The 20388-nt window shown below is 45.4% G+C and overlaps 1 protein-coding gene across 3 annotated transcripts in view; it reads left to right on the top strand.

The window, feature by feature from the left end:
• MORC3 (MORC family CW-type zinc finger 3) overlaps positions 1-20388 on the top strand; it is a 918269-nt gene that overhangs the window by 163395 nt on the left and 734486 nt on the right. For 2 of the 3 annotated variants that reach the window (XM_069636114.1, XM_069636115.1), the window contains exon 3: positions 6697-6829. The exons of the other annotated variant lie outside the window; for it this stretch is intronic. In XM_069636114.1, coding sequence (XP_069492215.1) covers positions 6697-6829 — 133 coding nt within the window. The remainder of the gene's footprint in view (positions 1-6696; positions 6830-20388) is intronic. 3 annotated transcript variants of the gene reach the window in all.

The raw sequence follows: 20388 nt of genomic DNA, 5'->3' as shown, positions 1-20388 counted from the left end.
CTTCCGAAGTTCCCCCAGACAAAGAGAGCAAGAGGATATATGGGCTAGGAAGGAAAGTGGCTTCCACCTCCGATTACCAGGCAAGAATTGCTACTACCACCACTCTGCTGGCAAGTTACAATTGTCACCAATGGGAGCAGGTAGCTGCCCTCATTGCCTCCGCACCTGAACCCTTAAAGGGCCATTTGGCCCAGATTGCGTCCGATGGAGATCGGTGTCCGGATGCATTCTCAAGGCGACTTTTGACGCGGCAGACTATGCGGGCTGGCTCATCGCACAGAGCACAGTCATCAAGAGACACGCTTGGCTAAGGCAGTCGGGGTTCAAACCCGAGACACAAGCCACTCTAATCGACATGCCGGTGGAACCAAATGTCTTGTTTGGGAAAGCAGTGGAAGAGGCACTCAAAACAGCAAAAAATGAATGAGGCCCTTAAGTCCCTTGGTCCGCTAACCAATAAACCCACGAACCAACGAGTGAATAATCATTTTTGTCGCTCCCGCGGCAAAAATTCCCAAAGAGGGTCCAATTACTCCCAAGGGCAAGGTACAATCGTGGGGAAACGACCAACAGGGTGCCCAGAATTTCACCAGAGGTCAAACAAGGGGCTGTGGTAGAGGTAGAGGCGGTACGCCTCCCAACAAACAGTGACGCTTCGCTCAGGGTCCCTTCCCATGCATCCCCAGCAGTGGGGCTCATTTCCAGCTTCACCCACGCATGGGAAGGGATCACATCGGACAGATGGGTGCCGTCCACAGAGTCTGCGGGATACTGCATCGAACTGTTGGAGCGCCCCCGCGATCATCCTCCAAGACAGAAAATACACTCCTTGGAGCACCAAAGAATACTCCTTGAGGAGATCGTCCTTCTTCTTGCAAAGGACGTGATGGAACTCGTCCCGGGCAACCAGGTAAACAAGAGTATTTTATTCAACTTACTTCCTTGTGCCAAAAAAAGATCTAACAATGCGCCCAGTATTAGACTTACGCTCTGCAAACAAGTATGGAAAGCCTCAAAAATGTTGCATGACTATCCTCCAAGAAGTAATCCCTTTACTAAAAAGGGAGATTACATGGCAACATTGGACATAAGATGCCTATTTTCATATTTCCATGTTCCCAGCGCACAGAAGATTCTTGCGCTTCAAGGTGGACAGTCAGCACTACCAGTTCAAGGTGCTGCCCTTCGGTATAGCCTCGGCTCCAAGGGTATTCACCAAGGTAGTGGTGGTGGTGGTGGTGGTGGTGGCGGCGCACCTATGCAGGGAGGCAATCCCAGTGTACCCTTACCTGGACGACTGGCTCATCACGGGGGAAACCCCAGTAATTTGCAGAACCAAAATACAGAGAATGATCGACCTCCTCTTCGAATTGGGCTTCTCAATCAATGAGAAAAAAATCAAGAGTTTGCTAAGCACCTCCAAACAGTTCCTAGGAGCTGTCCTAAACACTCAAGAGGGGTTGGCCTTTCCATCAGAGGAAAGATTTCAGAATCTATTACTGCAAATTCCTCAATATCAGTCCGGTCGTCGGACAAGGGTTTGCAAAGCGATGTGTTTGCTAGGCATGTTGGCATAATGTATTTACCTGGTTCCCCACGCGCGCCTGCGACCCATGCAGGAATGGTTGGCGAAACAGCGGTCTCAGGCAAGTATTCAGTGGGACGATCTAGTGGTCGTTTCGCCAACACTAGTACAGAGTCCTCGCTGGTGGACAAGAGAGAATCTTTCAAAGGGGAAACCCTTTTACGATCCAGAAATGCAGGCTGTAGTCACTACAGACGCGTCCCTCTCAGGATGGGGAGCACACCTCCTTCACCACACAGCGCAGGACTTCTGGTCTCGCACAGTGGCCAAGAATCCCATCAACCTGCTAGAGCTTCTGGCATTCTTCAGAGCGCTTCAAGCGTTCGAACCCCACCTATCGAACCTGTCTGTGCAGATCCTAACGGACAGCACAACAGCAATGTTTTACATAAACAGGGGGGCACTTGTTCGCCAAATCTGTCCAAGCTTGCCCAGAAAATTTGGATATGGGCACTCGGACGGAACATTTACCTGTCATCTCAACATGTTCCAGGGGATCTCAATTCACTAGCAGATGCTTTGAGCAGAGAACCGCCCTCCCGGAAGAACACGAATGGTGTATACACGAAGAAGTTGTAGGGGACCTCTTCTCACAGTGGGGTTTCCCCACTATAGACCTATTCGCCACAAGCGAAAACAGACAATGCCCAGGATTCGCATCCAGGTTCCCCCAGCCAGGCTCCATGGGGGAACGCTCTATGGATGAACTGGTCGGGGATGTTTGCCTATACTTTCCCACCAACCCCTCTGAAGAAGGTGGTCAACAAGATGCACAGGGAATCGATTACCTGCGCAATCTGGCAGTGTGCGAACCCATCAGACTCCCGTGATGGCACAACCTACTCTCCGAGCACGAAGGACAAACGGTGCATCCTCAACCCAGCTCGATGAACTTGGCAGCATGGCTCCTGAAGTCATAAAGTTTGGCCATCTCAATCTACCACAGAGAATGCATGGATATCCTAAAAGAATCAAGGAAACCAAACACAAGACACTGTTAATTTGATAAATGGAAAAGATTTGTTATTTGGTGCCAGAATAAACAAATCAACCCGATTGATTGCACTCCTTCCAATATTGTCACCTACATGCTCCATCTGCTGGACGCAGGGTTGGTATTTAATTCACTCAAGGTACACCTGGCTGCGCTGTCGGCCTACACCACCTCCCATACATAACAAGGTGTCGTGGTGGAAAGTGCCAGTGGTTAAAGCCTTTATGGAAGGGGTAAAGAGACTCCACCCTCCAATTTCGAACCCACCCCCAGGATGGGACCTTAATGTGGTGCTTGCTAAACGCATGCCCTCCACCCCTCTGTGAACCCATGAACAAAGCTAGTCTCAAACACCTGACTTATAAGACTGCCTTCTTAGTAGCCATTACATCCATAAGACGGGTCCGTGAAATCCAGGCTGTCAGTGCAGGATCCTTTCTTTACTGTTCATAAGGATAAACTGGTTCTACGAACTCACCCTAGGTTCTCACCTAAGTTAATGTCAAAATTCCATGTTAACCAGTCCATTGAGCTACCGGCCTTCTTCCAAGAACCCAAAAGCTCTGCTGAGGTGAAACTACACACACTAGATGTGCGAAGAGCGGCCCTCTACTATGTAGATGAGACCATACCGCTAAGAAAGACAGATCAACTGTTCGTCTCCGTAGCTACAGGCAGAGAAGGAGATAATCTCTCTAAAGGTGCCATCTATAAATGGATAGTCAAATGTATCCAGCTGTTACTCCCTTTCAGAAAAAAACACTGCCTTTTACACCAAGGGCCCACTCTACAAGAGGCACTGGGGACACTCTGGCTTTCATTGCAAATGTACCCCTTGATACCATTTGCAAAGCGGCTACATGGAGCTCTATTCACACCTTTACTCAGCACTACTGCATTGACACTCATTCCAAGACAGATACTCAAGTGGGGCAAGCGGTTCTAAGACATTTATTTGCTCATGACCTTTCTCACATCCTACCTCCTTCTAACACTGCTTGCTAATCTATGCACAGCATGTGATCTAAGCAGATTCCACAAGCCTCAGAAGGGATACATTGCTCGCCGTAATCATATTTCTGATGCTTGTATCTCCTTGGATTCATATGTGCCCGCCCTTCCTCCCCTCTGAGAGAAGGCGCATGGATGCTTGTATTATCTATCTTATCTGGTTGGCTACTCCTCATGCTACCTCATGTCAGGAAAAATACAATCTGAGGGTCCTACATGCGTGAGGGATCATGGGTACAGTGGACGTCACACTAGGGGGATAGTATTACTGGCACGCCCTAGGTCGACGCCCATTTTCGAGTTTCGAAAAGCAAACTGTAATACTCTGCAGCTTCCACTAGATATCGGCCTATGCACAGCATGTGAATCTAAGCAGATACAAGCATCAGAAATACGATTACGGTGAGTAATGTATCCCATATTGCTATTTCATTTTAAGTGATCAAAGGCTCGTTTCTTGCAGGTTCCCTTAAAATTGCAACCACATTTTTGGAGTCCAGTGAAACTACACATCAAGACTTTGTTTGCTCTTTGCGCCTGTGAACATTGGTGTGACCATATATGCTCATGGGCTCTCCTGAGACTCTAGGTTGGGAGATTTTGGCAGACATGGAGAAATTGGAGTGGCTGTGCAATTAGGCTATCTGGGATTAATGGCTGAATTAAGTGGTTGCCTGGGAAGGTTTGAATGTGGTGACCTTCTCTCGTTTGGTAGGCCACCAACGTTTGAATGTGCCCTGAATCTGATTGGAACCTGAATGTGCATATAGGATAGATGGGGTTTCTAGATCATTCATCTAGGTATCTGGGGATTGTCCAAAAGCAGCTGAAAGACTACTTATCCAAGGAAGACTAAGTAGACTCTGCTCTAATATCGGCACAGAACCTGTAGCTGAAGGCGATCTACTTTTGGACTCTGTGGAATTCAGAGCTCAAGTAGCTTCAGTGAGCAGATTCCCTTGGCTAAGAATCACTGTCTAGATATCCCCTTGATGGCATATAAAAGCGCTTGTCCTATTTAAGCTCCTTTCTTCGTGCCCCCCTGAAAATGCACTGCAGTGGATGAGCACCCTTCGGAAGACAATAGTCTGTGCGAACATATGCATAAAAGGAGCAATACAATGTGAGGAAACAGTAATTGACATTCTGTGATAGCAGAGGACTATGTTGGAGCATTTTAAATCATGCAGTGCATATTTCATGCAGCACATATTGCAAAGGCGTAAGGAAAACTATGTCGGTGACTATGTGACAGCTGGACCGATCTTTTCGTGGGACGCTGCTGTATTCTGTGGGTGGTGGTACGAATGGGTCAGTGTGTGCGGTATCAATCAACATAACAAAATGGAAAATCTCACAGTAGCAAAACTCAAATGTTTGCAAACACAACCCTGTGTCATGACCCTTGCCCTTGGCCCGCACTGGCAAGTCCAGTTAGGGCCAGGTTAAAGGCCTTAAAACCTCATCCAAGACTCTCTTGGAGTCAGTCCTGGTGCCTTTGGCACCAGGTTCATAACCATCATGAAGACCAACATTAGAATGGGACTATTACTTGGGACTATTTAACTTGTGGGGCGGGGGGGGGGTCAGCCAACATGGAGGCACACACGTAGCTCAGTTACAAGGGACAGAGCTATGCGGTCTAGTCTTTTGGGTGTGGCAGGCCTGGGACTACTTTACCTGGACTACTTTGGGTGCGGCAGGCCTTGGACTATTTTACCTGGACTACTTTACCTGAGACTATTTAAACCACACCCAAACAGCAGAACATGCTTTGCACTATTCTGCTGTGGGCAGCGTAACGCTCAGTTTCCAGTTCTTTGATGCCAGCTTACCTGAAACCAAGGACCTGCAGAGAGAGAACGAACACTATGAAACTTACCTGGAACAGTATCCTGTCTTCAATCCATCGCTGACTTCAGTTCCACTCACCTGAAGGTACGAACTCCATCATCCGGCACCGCATGCATCCTGGAATACCATAACCTGGAAAGAGGAGAAAGAAAGACAGCATTAGTAAGCGTTAAACTCGCGTTTCCTCCCGAATGAAGAAAGCCGCACAATTCTTATCTGGGTAGTCCTCCCCTGGTCAGTATCATTGCTGGAACATTACGGCACTCGGCGAGGAACATCGCAACCTGCAAGGAGAGAAAAGACACAGGTTAGCAATATAAAAGGCAAAACAGCGCCGCACATTACTCACCGGACAGCATCGCGCACACCGCGCTTTCGCATACCGGCCCATGCTCATCTTCAAACTGCATGACAACACCAAAATACCTTTCCATACCTAAAAGGAAAGAAGCAAGACATTATTATTTGAACTAAGAGGAACATAAGGACGGCGTATAAAGACTGTAAAGCAGCAAACCTACGGAGTCGCAGCAGGCCTGGATTCCCACAGGGGGGCTTGCACCACTGAAGTAACTTGGTCGCTGCTCACCCCCACATCTACTTGCCCCTGCCATGAGCAGCACGGAGAATCCACCTTTTACAATATTAAGGTGAGGAGAAGGCCCAAAGGGGAGGAAGGAGTTGAGGCCAAGGGAGGTGGGAAAACATAAGGACAATCTGGTATTGAATCCAGCTCTCCTATATTGCAGACCCATCTTTAACCAGAGGCATTACCAAGGGACTGGGAGAGGGTTCGAGAGTGCAAATCATCCAACCAGGGCTGGGTGGTATCCCTGTGGATACCAGGTGAGCGTAACACTGTGGCAGCATTCACGGTTGTGTTTGGAAACATTTGAGTTTTGCTACTTCGTCTCGGGAGGATAGCTCAGAGGCAACGTGCTTGCCTTGGAAGCAAGACGACACAGAGCCCCACAGGTTCGATCACCGTGTCCGCGCTTAGAAACTTCTGGGTATTAAGCGCGTTATAAATAACCTATCATATCACTCGGAGTGGAAAAATTCAAAAGGCAGCATAAATCAGAATGGTGCAAACCTCGCATTAGCAAAGTTCAGAGTGGCGAATCTGGTAAATTTCGTTTGGACACCAAACCTCTTAAATGCTGCAAATCAAATCCAAGCTCGTATTGGCTAGTATTAATGGGTATTTTTAGAGAGTTTCTTTATTAAAGACAATCTTTTTTTTTTCTTTCAGATAATGCCTATGATCCAGATGTAAATGCTAAACAAATCTGGATAGACAAGACGCTGATCAGGCATAATATGTGCATGACCTTCACAGATAATGGAAGTGGTATGAGTCTAGATAAGTTGCATAAAATGCTTAGGTGAGTAGCAAGTACCAAACTGTTTATCTATGTAAGGGGCTTGACACTGCTGGTGAGTATGACTGTTTAAAATTTTGTTTGTAGTTACATTTCCATGTGTGTGGCTGGCCTTCAGGTTCCAGCATTGCAGCAAATATGAAGGGTGTGTAAAGGGGGACCCTCTGCATCCCCTCATCAGCCTGGACATCTGTGGACAATGACACTGGAACAAGCCTGGACATCTGTGGACAATGACACTGGAACAAGACCAAAGGATGACGGACTCCCGGGTGCATTTTCACAGCCATCTTTTGATACAGATTAAAAAGACTTTCTGCAAAGCACACAGATCTGCTTAATTCAGCTTGCTTTTTTTAATACTTTTTACCAATGATATAATGCTGTAATATAGGCCCTCCTTATCATTAATTGGTTGGCTCACTTGTCACGCACAAAGCCCAAGCATTAGTTGACTGACGCATAACCTGATAAGCTTGACTGAGACGCAGCTGCACCTAATTATTTATCCTTCAACTCCTGCCAAGAACCAGCCCTTATCTGATGCTCAAGGCCTGCCAAATCTACTTGGCAGCTAATACCGTGAAAAAACTCCCTGAGCTCATCGGTAAGCAGCTGTCCTGTCTAATTTGTAGCCTTCCCATGCTCTTATCTGATTTGCTATCAATCATGTCTACTTTTGCTGCCAAGAAATTCTAAGTATACCAACCCAGACGTACTTATCCCACAGTGAACTGCTTCCATAGAATATTCCACCATCAGTATGATTCAGCTCTTAACACCTGACTCTGAAGCCATTTTGTTTTTTGCATCCATTTTAGCCTGTTCAGCCTAGATGTTCGGCTACCAACAGTGAGTTGTTATTTACTTTTGAGCATAACTCTTTTTCTATCCAGTTTTCAGATTATATTTTTAGATATTCATGATGTACGTGTAATACCTGAGACACCCCCATCTCCTGGGTCATTCTGACCCCAAAAATGTCACCCTATATGCACTCTTTATCTTCAAAAAGCACTATAATTCATATTTTTGCAATACTGGGACCACTGTTCAGCCCACCATGCCATCCGTACCCCGCGTGGGGGGGTTTGCACCTCCCCTACAGGTGCTTTTAGTGACATGCACCATTTTACAGAAAACACTGGTGAATATATTTGTCACCGTCCTGATTGAGCAAGTTAATGTCTCTTAGTTAGAGTAGGTAGAGTATATAAACTAAGGAACTCGCCCTGCAGGTCTAGTGGGATTGTTAAATTTGCAAGGCCTCTACCCGCTTTCCTGACAATTTACCCAGACCCTGTGCCACTTCTACTTACCAACAACATGCTGGTTGGCTCTCCATGCACAACACCTCCCTTTTAAAGCAATCAATTGTCTTGCTCCTCGGTAGCCGTCAATTACCAGTAGTACTGTGCCCCATTTATGAACCAATACTTACATTTCGCTGTAACTAGTTTGGACTTATCTGCTATTAGATACAGTTTTCATGAGTGGACATTATGTACCATTTTTACTAATGTTTCTACTAGCGGTGGAAATCGCCTATGCTGCTAGCATAGTGCTGGACCCCACTCAACCCCTGTGCAGGGCGAATGGGTGGGATTGGTCAAATTGCACCTTCGCCAGTACTCCCCAGACTGATATGCCAACCTTGTGTCCTAACTTCCCATTTTTTTGGAAAAGTCTCAAAATCATCAATCTCTCAATCGCCTATACTGATAGCACAGGGCCCGACCGCGTGGGGTTGGTGGAATTTCACTATCACCATTGCACCCCAGACTGATATGCCAACCTTGGGCAAAAATGTCAGCCCACCAACTTTTATGGAGAGGGAGCCAACCTCTAACATACAAACACACTTTCATAAATATGTATAGATTTCATACCAAAAATGTTGAACTGAAAATAAACAATTAAGATTTCATTTGTTAGCTTTCATCCTAGTCGGGAGGACGATTGCCAGTAATAGAAACAAAGGCCAAAAGACATGTAATCGTGCCACATTGCTCACAACCTAGAGCAGGGGTAAAGATTTCAAGCTGCAACTAATCTCACCTCAATTCTACACATACAAACAGCACACCATTTCTTACTCACCAGTTGTCATTTATCACTAGCCAATGCATAGTGTAGAATATAAAATATGTTGGTCTTTTTGCACTTTGCAAATTTAATTTGCCACTATTATAATTTTTTTTTTAAATGGACCATTTCATCAAAACGTAAGTATCAGAATTATCCTCTCATCTGCCCCATAAAAAAAACACAGAAATGGAAAAACTTATTTTCATGCTCACAGAAAATTATTACTTAGTGAAATGTAATTCGTTTGTATTTGTTCAAAAGCCCTTTTAAAGGGTAGATGTTTGTTTAAAAAAAAAATACCTTCGTTTAGTAGATTAGGCGCAATTACTACTTTAAGGATAGTGCGCAAAAATTGCAAACTTCTTTTACAACCAGCTTTTTGGGGATATTCTTGGAGGCGTTCAGTAGGGCCCACTTAATATTTTCCTTTGAGTCCTGCTTGATTTTAAATGTCGACCAAAAAAGTGATGGGTAGAAGGTTTTGAATAAATCTGAACCAATTGCAATGCTCTGGGCAACCTTCCACATCACTGTTTTTTAGCCCATCTGCGCCATTGCAAAGCGGTCCAGCTGTATGCTTATCATTCTGGTACTGCCACCAATGATAGCAGCCCAGCCTGAACTTCTAGGTCATGTCCCCTCTGCACGGAAACACAAGCCACCCCAGACGTGTTTCGTCCTTGTTGGGCCTCCTCAGTGAGGTGCAGCTTGGTTCCCCATGGTGCAGCAAGTGTTAGGAAATAATTCTCTTTATTGCACCTTTCCTTCCATTTTTATGGACCCCCAAACTTTTTGCTTTTATTTTTTATCCTGACCTGTACTTTTTTCCAGTGCAGTGAAGCCTTAAACTTCACTACACTGTCTTTTGTTCATCTGTTATGTGGAAACTGACATGTCCTTCAGGCTGTCAGTACTGGGAAACATTGTTTTCCTTAGTCTGGTTACTTTGTTACTACTTTTAGTAACTTATCACTTGTGCTAACCTTTTATCATTGTACAATGCAGTACAATGGGGTACACTCTTTGTTTTGCCCTAGACTAACACTCCAAGGATTTTTGGTTACTCTGGGGGTGCTAAATGGACAAGCTGGTGGCAGCAGTGACTTTTTACCATTTTATTTTGGTGCTTTTCTTTTTAGCCTTTCCGCGTTTTTCTACTAACTGTGGCTAGTGTTTAAATATGGCAATGCCACATAGTTTTTCGCCTGTCCTTTGGTCATCTTGTTCTTTAGCCTTCCTCCTGGCCTTAGAGGCCAGGCAAATCCTTATATGGACTTCCAGTGCCTGGGAAAGCAGAGGCTTTTGGCAGGCTGCTGGAGGGCTATGTGTGTTTGCTGGCAGGATGTCGGCTGACACTGTCTGGTCCCAATCCACAAACTGGTTCAGTGTGTCAGTGGTATGCATGAGTGTTCCTGCCAGTAGTCCTGATTGGAGCACTGCTGTGGTGTGTGTGTAGGCTAGTTCTGCTATTGGCTAGTGGGAGTTTTGGCTCTTACCTGGCTGTTGGGATAGGAGGACCCATGCACCCATTCTTCAGAGATCCTGGAGTAACCTGAAGGAGCCAAGACTCCTGTCCAGCTGTGAGACCCTTGAAGAGACTGGAGACTCGAATGAAGGAGGTCTGGCAACCAACTTCTGCTGCTGTCCTGGTTGAGCCCTGTCTTACTATTGATCTTCAGCAGTCCTGAGAAGGAGCTGCGACCCTTTAAGTGTAGGGAACATCCATTCCTGACGTCTGCTTCGTACTCTGTGAAGAAGAGCCGTCCGAATTGTCCCAGGACCGTCCTGTGGCTGACCAGCTCTGAGTTTGGGCTACCAAACTGCCGACCTTGTCGTTTCGAGTTCAGGCTTGGAACTTGGGGGATCCTCAGCTTGTCCTACGAGACTTACCTCAGTGAAGTTTCAGAGTCCTAGCGTTAAGGGGACCCGAGATAGGAGGGAAAGTATGACCGTGACAAGTGAGGCCCTTTGCGTCACCATGCTGCGGTGACCACCGTCCGAAACAGCTTAGCTGCGTCGAGTCCAGTCCTGAGAGGTTTCCTGCATCGTATTTTTCTGCATTCTTCATCTGAAAGTCCTTGCACCAGCGAAAGTCACCTACCGGAGATCAGCTCGAACCTGCGAATCAAGGACTGAGGCTGACGGCGGCAAAAGCAACCTTGGACCTTCTTCTATTGACCTGCCAAGTCCTGGGAAGAATCGAAGTACAGGAGGTAAGTTGCAGTGGTTCTTAACTGCCCTTAAACGCCCTTAAAAAGCTTTTCTAATGTTTATAAAACCTTTGCTATACTTTGGCTTTGCTATTGCTTACTTGCTCAAGCCTTCCGAAAGTGGAGTACACTTCTATTAGTCAGAATACACTGTCCTCTAACCCTTCAAACTGTCCACTGGACCTCAGAGACCCTACCTTCATTTTTCCCTGCATCACAAACTGTCAGAACTTTCCTGAACTCTTGGGCATAAGGCCCCAGACAACTTAGGGAAGGACTTTTGAAGTTGGGGTCAATTCTCTGTGGACCTGAAGTACATACAACTCACCTGCACTTTCATTTGCAGGAGTTTGATTTTTGTTATGCCTTACTCTAGTGGCTGTATAAATATAATCTATTATTAGTGTTGTGTGATCTTTCTACCTGTTAGTAGCCATTTTTCATAGTATTATTTGGCCATAAATAAATAACTGTATTTTTATACATACTGTCTAAGTGTAATATGTGATTACCATTGTGTACACTCATTGTGGACCCTTTACAAGCTCACCACCTCTTCAGACTTGGCCTAGACCTCTCGTCACTGCTACCTTGAACTGGTTTGGCTACAGCTCCTAGAGTTGTCCTTGTCACAATATAGGTTGGTCTTCTATACATCTGTCCACCAGGCCAGAGTATAGAAAATCTGTCCTAACAGCAAGCATTTAAAATGCCAACCTCAAAGTGTAATTTCACTAGGCAAATAATCTCGGATCATGTAGTGAACCTACATGACCAAAGCCAAAGTAGACCAAAGCACTCCTTTTTGACTATATGAAAAACCACTTGTTGTAACATACTGTCAAGTACCAAGTCTCGCGGGCACAAAACCAGCTCATAGATCTCAGAGATAGGTCCAGGTTTTGTTAACCGAGCAAGTGATGGTAAGAACCCGACCCTTCCTCACCCTGAGAGTGCAAGCAATCAGGGAGGGCCAGTGACGGACTGTCCACACCATGGACGCGCTCCCAGCATTAACATGGGAGGGGACACAGTGCAAGCATTGACCTGCGAGGCATTGATTGTTTTGAGGTGTGCAGGCTTCACTTGAAGGGGCAGGCCTCAGTGGGTCCAGGGTTCAAACTGGACAGACGCAGGTACGAGAGCAGAGCAGAGCAGAGCAGACAAACAGGCTGCAAAAGAAGGCTGAGAAGTGACAGGCTGCAGAAAGACAGGGCAGACTGACAGGCTAGTAAGGTAAAGGAGAATCTGATACAGGGGCCACAGAGAGCATTGAGACGCACTCCCCACTGGGCCCGTTTGCCTTCTTCAGCTGTTGGACCGCAGTTCGTTGCCAGGGACACTGGGCGTAGTGACGCTGGGAGTGGCCGCATCATTACATGCCATCATGGCAGCATTCGTAGGAGTCGGTGGCTCCGAGGGCTCGCAGCCCTCCGTCCACCAGGATGTTGTGGGACCCTCCTGGCATGCCACCAGCACAGATATAGGCACTGGCACAAATCGGGTAAGGGTACGCGCTGGGAGTGCGGCACACTTACTAGGTACATACAGTTCAAGCTTCTTTTTGGCTGTTTAGAAAATGTCGAACTTGCCCTATTCTTTACTCAAGTAGAGCAAAAGCATGTCGAGAATAACTTTGTATCACTACTAACTTAAGAGAAAACTTGGTAACTGTAATATTGTATGGAGTCATTTCAAGGTAATGGTATAAATACAAGACACGTTCCGTTTCAGCAATTGCTTTCCAATTAGTTTTACTCTAACTGAAATGGAGGTAGTATAGCAAACCGATTTTTTTTGCTTGGACTACCTTGGCAATTCCTTGCATATTGTCCGTTTAGCCAACAGAACTTGCACAGTGCTATAAAATGTATCCTAATGGACACATGTATTTGTCATATTTTTAAATCCTCTTCAGTCTGCTCTGAAATGTTTTCCAACATGCATTCGGTTTCGCAGTGTGGCTTAGAGGTGGACTTGGTGTTGGCTCCTTGGTACCTTGATGCGCTGGTGTGATGTCCCATATATATATATATATATATATATATATATATATATATATATATTCTGCTTCATCTTCCCGAGTTCCTTATATCTAATGTTGATACGCAGAAATGTCTTGTCCCCTCAGGACCAGCCATTCAAGGTTTCCTTTTATTTTTAAACCAAAAATCCCAAATCTGGCTTTAATGTCTCTTTAGTACGTCATTGGTCCTTGTGGGCGACCGCTCAATACACCTGTTCTTTTTTTTTTTTTTCTTATTCAGGGAATGGCAGATAAGTGGGGTTTCCGTTACAGTGCACACAAAACCGGTGCAGGCGCGTACTGCCAGATTTGTACTAGCCTCTAGTAAGGTTTCAACTCTGGAGAAAAAAAGCTCAAAGGAGACCCAGTCAACACTGAGAGACTGGCATCATTCTGGTGGTGGAGAAAAAGAAAAGGCCTCTCCACCCATTCCTCCTCAAGTGATCTCAAGTGATCACTGTAGATCTCAGACTATCACCTGTCAACCCCCCCCCCCCCAAGTCTAGTGTGTCTGATAGTTCAATTAAGTGACAATGCTTTCTTCCCTTCTTCCTCCACATTAAAGGAATGGGAAACATTTTGCCAGGCTATGTTGATGATATTTGCGCTAAGCGCCTGTGTCTCCTGTCCCAGATGCTTGTGCTCTGAAGATGATTCAAGGAACCACAAACAGCACTTACAAATGCCTTGAGCCCAGGAAAGGAGCTGGAAGACCTGCCGTCATCTATGCCTTTTACAATGCACTTCCTCTGCTACAATGCCTCTGAGTCTCCTTGCTGTTTTCATTAGAGCTCACGTATGCAGCACGGCATGGGCTTACCTTTGATCTTGACGCTGTTGCATTGGAATATTTCTAAGCAGCTTTTACCAGTAGCGGAGGGTTTACAATACATGACTCGTGGCGGACACCCCCTATTTAAAAAATGCAGGCAATATATACATGGCCCTGAGGAAGAGGATCATAATTTTCCCTTCTCCTTTCTAATGGAGTCAGCCCACAGGGGGCCAGACTGGTTATCCAGTAGTAATTCCTCAGGAGCTCTGAGGAGTCTGTTGGAATTGCAAAGGGATGCAAGTTGCTACGATTTATTTTCAGCATCCGACCTTTAGGCAGATTCTGACAGGCCACCCTATTCTGCTTAACAGGGAAAGTCGCTAATGTCTAGCCCCATTCTTTCTGGTAAGTTTGACTGAGCAGCAAGGTTTATACTTGGGAGGATGCGAGTAGTGAACGGTCCAGTTGAGCACACACAGAGCACTCATCGTAACACAAGTTTAGCAGAACAATAAAAATACAATTCTATTTATTTAGGCCTTGGACAAGTCTTATCAGTCTAAGTTGAGTAAATCCCTTAACATGTTGTATTGTATTCGTCATTTATGTAGCACCCTTTCCCCATTTGTATGGCCTCAATGTGCTTTGCGGTTGCAAAGCCCTCCGGGACCGTAGTCCATGTGTTGGAGATTCTAAGAGTTGATTTATAAGATGCGTGTGTGCATTTTGCCAGGTTAGGACTTAGGTGGGCTGGCTGACCTCCAGTAAGCAGCCCGGAGGTCAGGCACATGGGTGGGTGCTGTTGGTGGTTAGGATAGAGTGCTAGTGCCAGAGATTCGATGTGTGCTCAGCTAGACCGAAATCTTTCATAGGTTTTTGCTGTGTACTAATGGCAGAGGTGTTGTGGTATGTTAGGGTTTGTGTGGATGGCTACGCTCGATTTGGGATACCTGGGTGCAGTGAGAAACGCTTGAAATGGGGGCACACCGGTAAATGCAGTAACACCTATAACACCTAGATTTGGGAAACCTGAAAGGGAGAAACGCCTAAAAGAGTTAATGAAATGGTACTGAACTGTTGGAGTGCAGCAGTGATGGGACTATTACTCTCTAACTAGCAAACCTTGATAAGCTATATTATGTAGGTGAAAGGGGCGGTAGGGCTTTCCGGAATACAGTAATTGCTGTCTTCCCCACCCAGACCACTCTTACCTTGTCAGTTGCTGCTGGTTGACGGTGGCAGGCTTCCTTGTACACTATTAATATCTACAAATTACTTTTTGAAGTGCTCTGGCTACAGAGTACCAACACTTTACTTTTAAACACAGTAAGATCAGTAATAGGACACAATAGTGTAGCACAGAAAAGATCAGGCAAGTAATAAACCAATTATATGATTGGATATGATTAATTTATGATGCGCAAGTGTTTCTTGGCGCGACAATTTGATAACTTAATTGCAATTATTAAGGGGTTAAAACACAATACACAGCCTGAAAGTGGTAATTTCCAACTGAACCCGTGGCAGGAGGTAGTGTTTTATAGTAGGGCGAACAAGTGCTGGCAAAGCAAACTGGTAGTAAATGTTTTAGGAGTAAAAACAATACCAGTTCAGTACTTCGGAGGTCCTCTCCCAATCCCACAACCTTAGGGAAAGCCTGGGGGAGTGAGGGTGCTTGACCATAACTCCACCGGTTATAGGCAGGCAAGGAAGATGTAGGGTTCCTGATAAACCCTAGGCAAGGGGGGGGGACTGGTATGTTGGCTTACCCCCTGTACTCCAATTTGGTCGGAAACCAATTGGATGGCTTCTAGGCCCTTGTACTTTGTCCTATTTCGATTGCGTGGGGTCACTGGTGCAGAGGTCACTTTTTATTCAGAATCAGGGTTTAGGCCCGGCTAGTTGTCTGTTCTGCGCTATGGACATCTGGACAACCCTGACACGATCAAGAAAAGACCACCACAATGTAGACTACCTCTGAGGACACCCAAGATAGCATGCAGGTGGATATCAGTGATGGCCACCACGTTCAAACTGCAGAAGTCGAATTTGTGGTGCAAGGGCCCTCTTGGTGCTGGAGAGCTGCAACGGCAGGGTGAGGCCTCTTGTTTCACAAAGATCTGCAGAGTCCCAAGTTCGAACTCAGGATGACGACTGATGCAGCAACGTCCCACGAGGAAGCTGGTCAACCCACAGGTTGGTTCTGGATTGCTTTGAAGGCTTCCAAGGACAGGATCCTCGAACAAGGGTTGGGACTGCTGGTTTTCACTGGTTCGATGAAACAATGAAGCCGTTCTGGAGCCCTGCAAAGGAGCAGGACTTCAACAGTACAGTTGAAGACTTCTATGCTGGATGGCTGCAATGTTGAGTTCCGGGTCTTCAGTGGGTTACTCCTCTTCAAACAGGTCTTGCCACTGACGATTATCTGAACAATGGCTGGAATCCTCCCGTTTTCTGAAATTGGAGCTGGAGTCTCCCCCAAAGACCACCAATGGTAAGGGTCTGCACCATTCAAACTGTGGCACCACGTCTGCTCAGCAATAGACAAGCTTTGGCTGGGATGTGGACTGGGACCAAGCAGTACAAGCCAAACATCCAGCCACAAACCCACAACACCTTTGTCCCAGAAAGATGAGGCTTTGCCAGGGAAGGGCTTATCGCATGTGGCAAATGGAGGGACTGATCAGTGCTCCCAAAACAGATGAGCTTAGTAATGTATGTAAAGCAGGAGCATGTACTTGCCTCCAAAAAGTCTGATCTGGTTCAAAATGACAGCAAAAAGTTGCAGAGGTGCATAGATGTGTATGGCGGGAAAGCAGCCAAAAGTAAATATTACAAGTGGCCTAGCTCCTGTCCTGTTTGAGATCAACATGGCTTCTATTCAGGCTCTCGGTTCGTACTTTGGTTCTTTTACAGTTGTTCTTTTAAGGCCACTGGATACTCTAGGTCTGGTTGATCCCAGTGAGGAGATAAAACACCATTACCTTAATTTAAAGAACTTTTCAAGCACCATTACAGCCCACTGCATCAGTTGTGAAATACCTTTGCTGAAGAAACCATAGTTGGAACTTCTGACTTTTTGGGCACAAGGCCCCATACACCATAGGACTTCATAGGATTAGGGGGATCTGGGTTTGTGCTTATTCAATCTAATCTAGCTGGGTTTCCTGCATCGGATTACTCTCCTATTAAATACTGGTACATTATTCATATGCAATTCTAGTTCTAAGGAGTTATGTATATTTGTTTTTTGATTGCATTACTAACCTGTGATTTTTATTCTCTGTGTATTACTAGAGTAATTGTATTGTAATTGAATGACATGCTGTGCATATAGTCCGACATCTAGTGGTAATCGCGGAGTATTGCCTCTTGTCTTTCAAGATTTGAAAGGGGGACGTCGACTTAGGCGTGCTGGTAACACTATCCCTAATATGACGTGTAGTTTACCCAAAATCTCACGCGTCGAGGTCCCTCAGATTGTTTTTTTCCACCCAGCTAGCTGGTCACCTTATGCAGAGCTCGTAAATTGCTAAGTTTCAATTTCATTGTCCACGACCATTGGTCGTTTAATATTCGTCATTCCTTCATCGACGACTACCCCTGAACCAACGCTGAAGACAACTACAGATTTCGGTGGCTGGTGCTTCGGTTGACCCTGTCGACCGCGTGGCCTCAGCCCTCCGGCCAGGCCTATACAGTATGGAGAGTGGGGCCCGTGGATTTTGATTCCTTTGTACAATGCATTTCCTTCTCCCTTCTGGTTTCGCTGTCACTTTTAACCTGAGCTATGGCCAGGACTCCTTTTAAATGTTGCCCTTCTTGCAGCGGCAAATATCCATCGAAAGACACTCAACGGAGGTGTAATAAGTGTCTACCTCGAGATCACAACAATCGGTCCTGCAAGTCATGCCAACTTTTATGTCCGAAGATGATAAAAGATCGGCGGACGAAGCGGTGGGAGGCCTATGCCATGCAGCAGGCTGAGAGTAGCTCCCCCGTCAGCGCAGGTGTTAGGGAGAATTCTCATAAATGTGCTAATTCCCTTCATCTTAGAGACCCCCAGCAACTTTGCTGGATTTTGAGGACTTTATTTTTTTCCTGGAAAGAGTGTGAGCCTTTTTTTCCCACTCTCATGTATTTTGATGTGTGTTTTACTCTTGTGCTCTTTGATTATGGAGTTTTAGATAACTCCATAGGCATAATCTTCTCATGTGTGTCACACAGCACCCTCAGTGCAGTGACTCAGGGATGTCTTTTTAGACTTCCCAAAGGTTTAAATACCTTCTTTGGGATAAACTACTGTTCCCCAGACAATGTACAGTTAAATTGACTTTACTAGTCTTTTTAAATTCCTAGACCCAGCACACACTATCTTCCTATAGGATGCTGGAGGGGTTACCTAGTATCCCAAGTCTAGAAACTCATGTAGCAGTCAAATGCTACCCTTTTCTATCGAAATGGCTGCTGGCAGTGGTTTTACAACGAACTACCATGATCTTGCACGACCGTGAACACACCGAACTAAAACTCGGGAGCCATGTTTTTCAAGATGGCGCCTTACGCCCCTTTGTTTAAACAGGTCCCGGTCTTCTATTTTCACCATTTCTTTTTGGAAAGGTCCTTCTAGTGTTTGTCTCTGCGCGCCTGTACTGCTCTCCCCCGAAAAGTGCATGAAACAACCATAAATCATCAATGCAGTTATAGAGCAAGTACTTTGAACCAAAAAACAGACACTCACAATAACTCACAACCACGCACTCTTAGAAGATAAATAAGCTCTTTACGGCTATTTATTCAAAGCTTACAAGTACATAGAAATAACTCATAAAAATAGTAAGGTCATAGATCACAGAAGAAGTAAAGAAGTCAAAAGGAAATACATCGCCGTGAGCGTAATAGAAGTCCTCATCTCGTCCAGAAGCGGCTGGAAGACCCCGGGGACAGCCAGGCCGAGAGTACCACAGCTCACAGGAAGGCCAGACGTAAGCGTCCTTCTATGGCTGAAGTCTCACCTGACCCCCTCCGGGTTTCCGCATATACACGCACTCCACAATGGGGAGTTAATTCTCGAACATTCTGGAAATTGCACCTGCACAGTTGAGGAACAGCCGTCGGTTGCCAGCTGGGTCAATCGAGAGCTCCCCTCAAGGAACGCAGGGCCTCCCTGCTCTAAAAACACACTCCACGGAGAACAGTAGCAAGCAATAACAACGTTAGCTTTCCCAGCAGAAATGGCCTTGACCGCATACCAGGTTTGGAAAAGCTTGTTTGTCTCAGCACTGTGAATCTAACACTTCAGCAAAATGTGTGCAGCCTTTCACTGCGGTGTGAAGTAAATATCCAACATGGCTCCGAGCGCTCCCAGAATGCATTGCGCGTCTGCGCCATTTTGAATCAAGCATAACAATTCCACCCTTTGGATATTTATCTTCTGTAGCCTGGTGGCACTGGAACCGGTCTCTGAAACCTACGAAACATTAAAACTAAATTGGGAACACATTGAAGGCAAAAACAACAAGCAATGATAATGGACAGTATAATAAAAATGCAAGCGAAAATATAACCCAATATCAGGTATCCATGAAAATAACCAATCCCACCAGTTTCTGTTACGCTCTTGAGACACTTGAGAAATTAGATCCCTCAAACCTTGAATATGACTTTCAATGGATCGTGAGTGGTCACTTAAATTGAAACACATACCTTCAAAGGCATTACACCCTAAATTATGTTTCAGCAATAGATAATCAACAGCAGCTCTGTTCTGCAAAGTTGCTTTTCTAACAACTTGACTATCAACGAGTAATTCTTCTAAAGCCTGCGAAGTATGATTAAGACTTTTAACTACTAAACATGCTAATTTCATCAAAGATTTGTAACCTCCAGCAGCTAAACCCCAAACACCTACTAATTAAAGGGTTAATGCTAAAACCTCAGCTTCTGATAACAAATGTACATGTGAATCACAGTCAGGAGATAGCCCTACAGATTCAAAGGTTGACCTTTTACCTCAAGTTATCGCTGAGTGTAAAGGAAACATCATTAGTCCTAATCGAGTGAAAGCACATGGACCTCCAGAAATGTTAGCTGGAATATAAGTATATGTAATCTTACCACATGAAAAGCGCCATCCTGTTGGAAGTTTCACATGGTTTTAAATGACTAGCAGTTATCACTGTATGATTGCAAGACATAGTGTTATTTACACTGGTGCATTTGCGTGACATTCGTGAACACAGTCTCCTCTCGAACGTAGTATGATTGTACTGATTGGTCAACTCTATTTGTCTGCATTTACCAATTTCTTGTGCCTTGCACGTCATAATATAACACACATCGCCTTGGGTTATGTTGTACGTAATCACACGTGTCAAATTTCTCCATTTCTTGTCAGTCTCTTGGCAGAATCGACAATATTCATAAACTGAAAAAGAGTGTCTAATGTCTGAGTCTTGAACTA

The sequence above is a fragment of the Ambystoma mexicanum genome, chromosome 7p, assembly GCF_040938575.1.
Source record: "Ambystoma mexicanum isolate Mex_15411 chromosome 7p, UKY_AmexF1_1, whole genome shotgun sequence".
Lineage (NCBI taxonomy): Eukaryota > Metazoa > Chordata > Amphibia > Caudata > Ambystomatidae > Ambystoma > Ambystoma mexicanum.
Note: the sequence above shows the minus strand (reverse complement) of the source record. Positions and strands in the feature narration are given on the sequence as shown.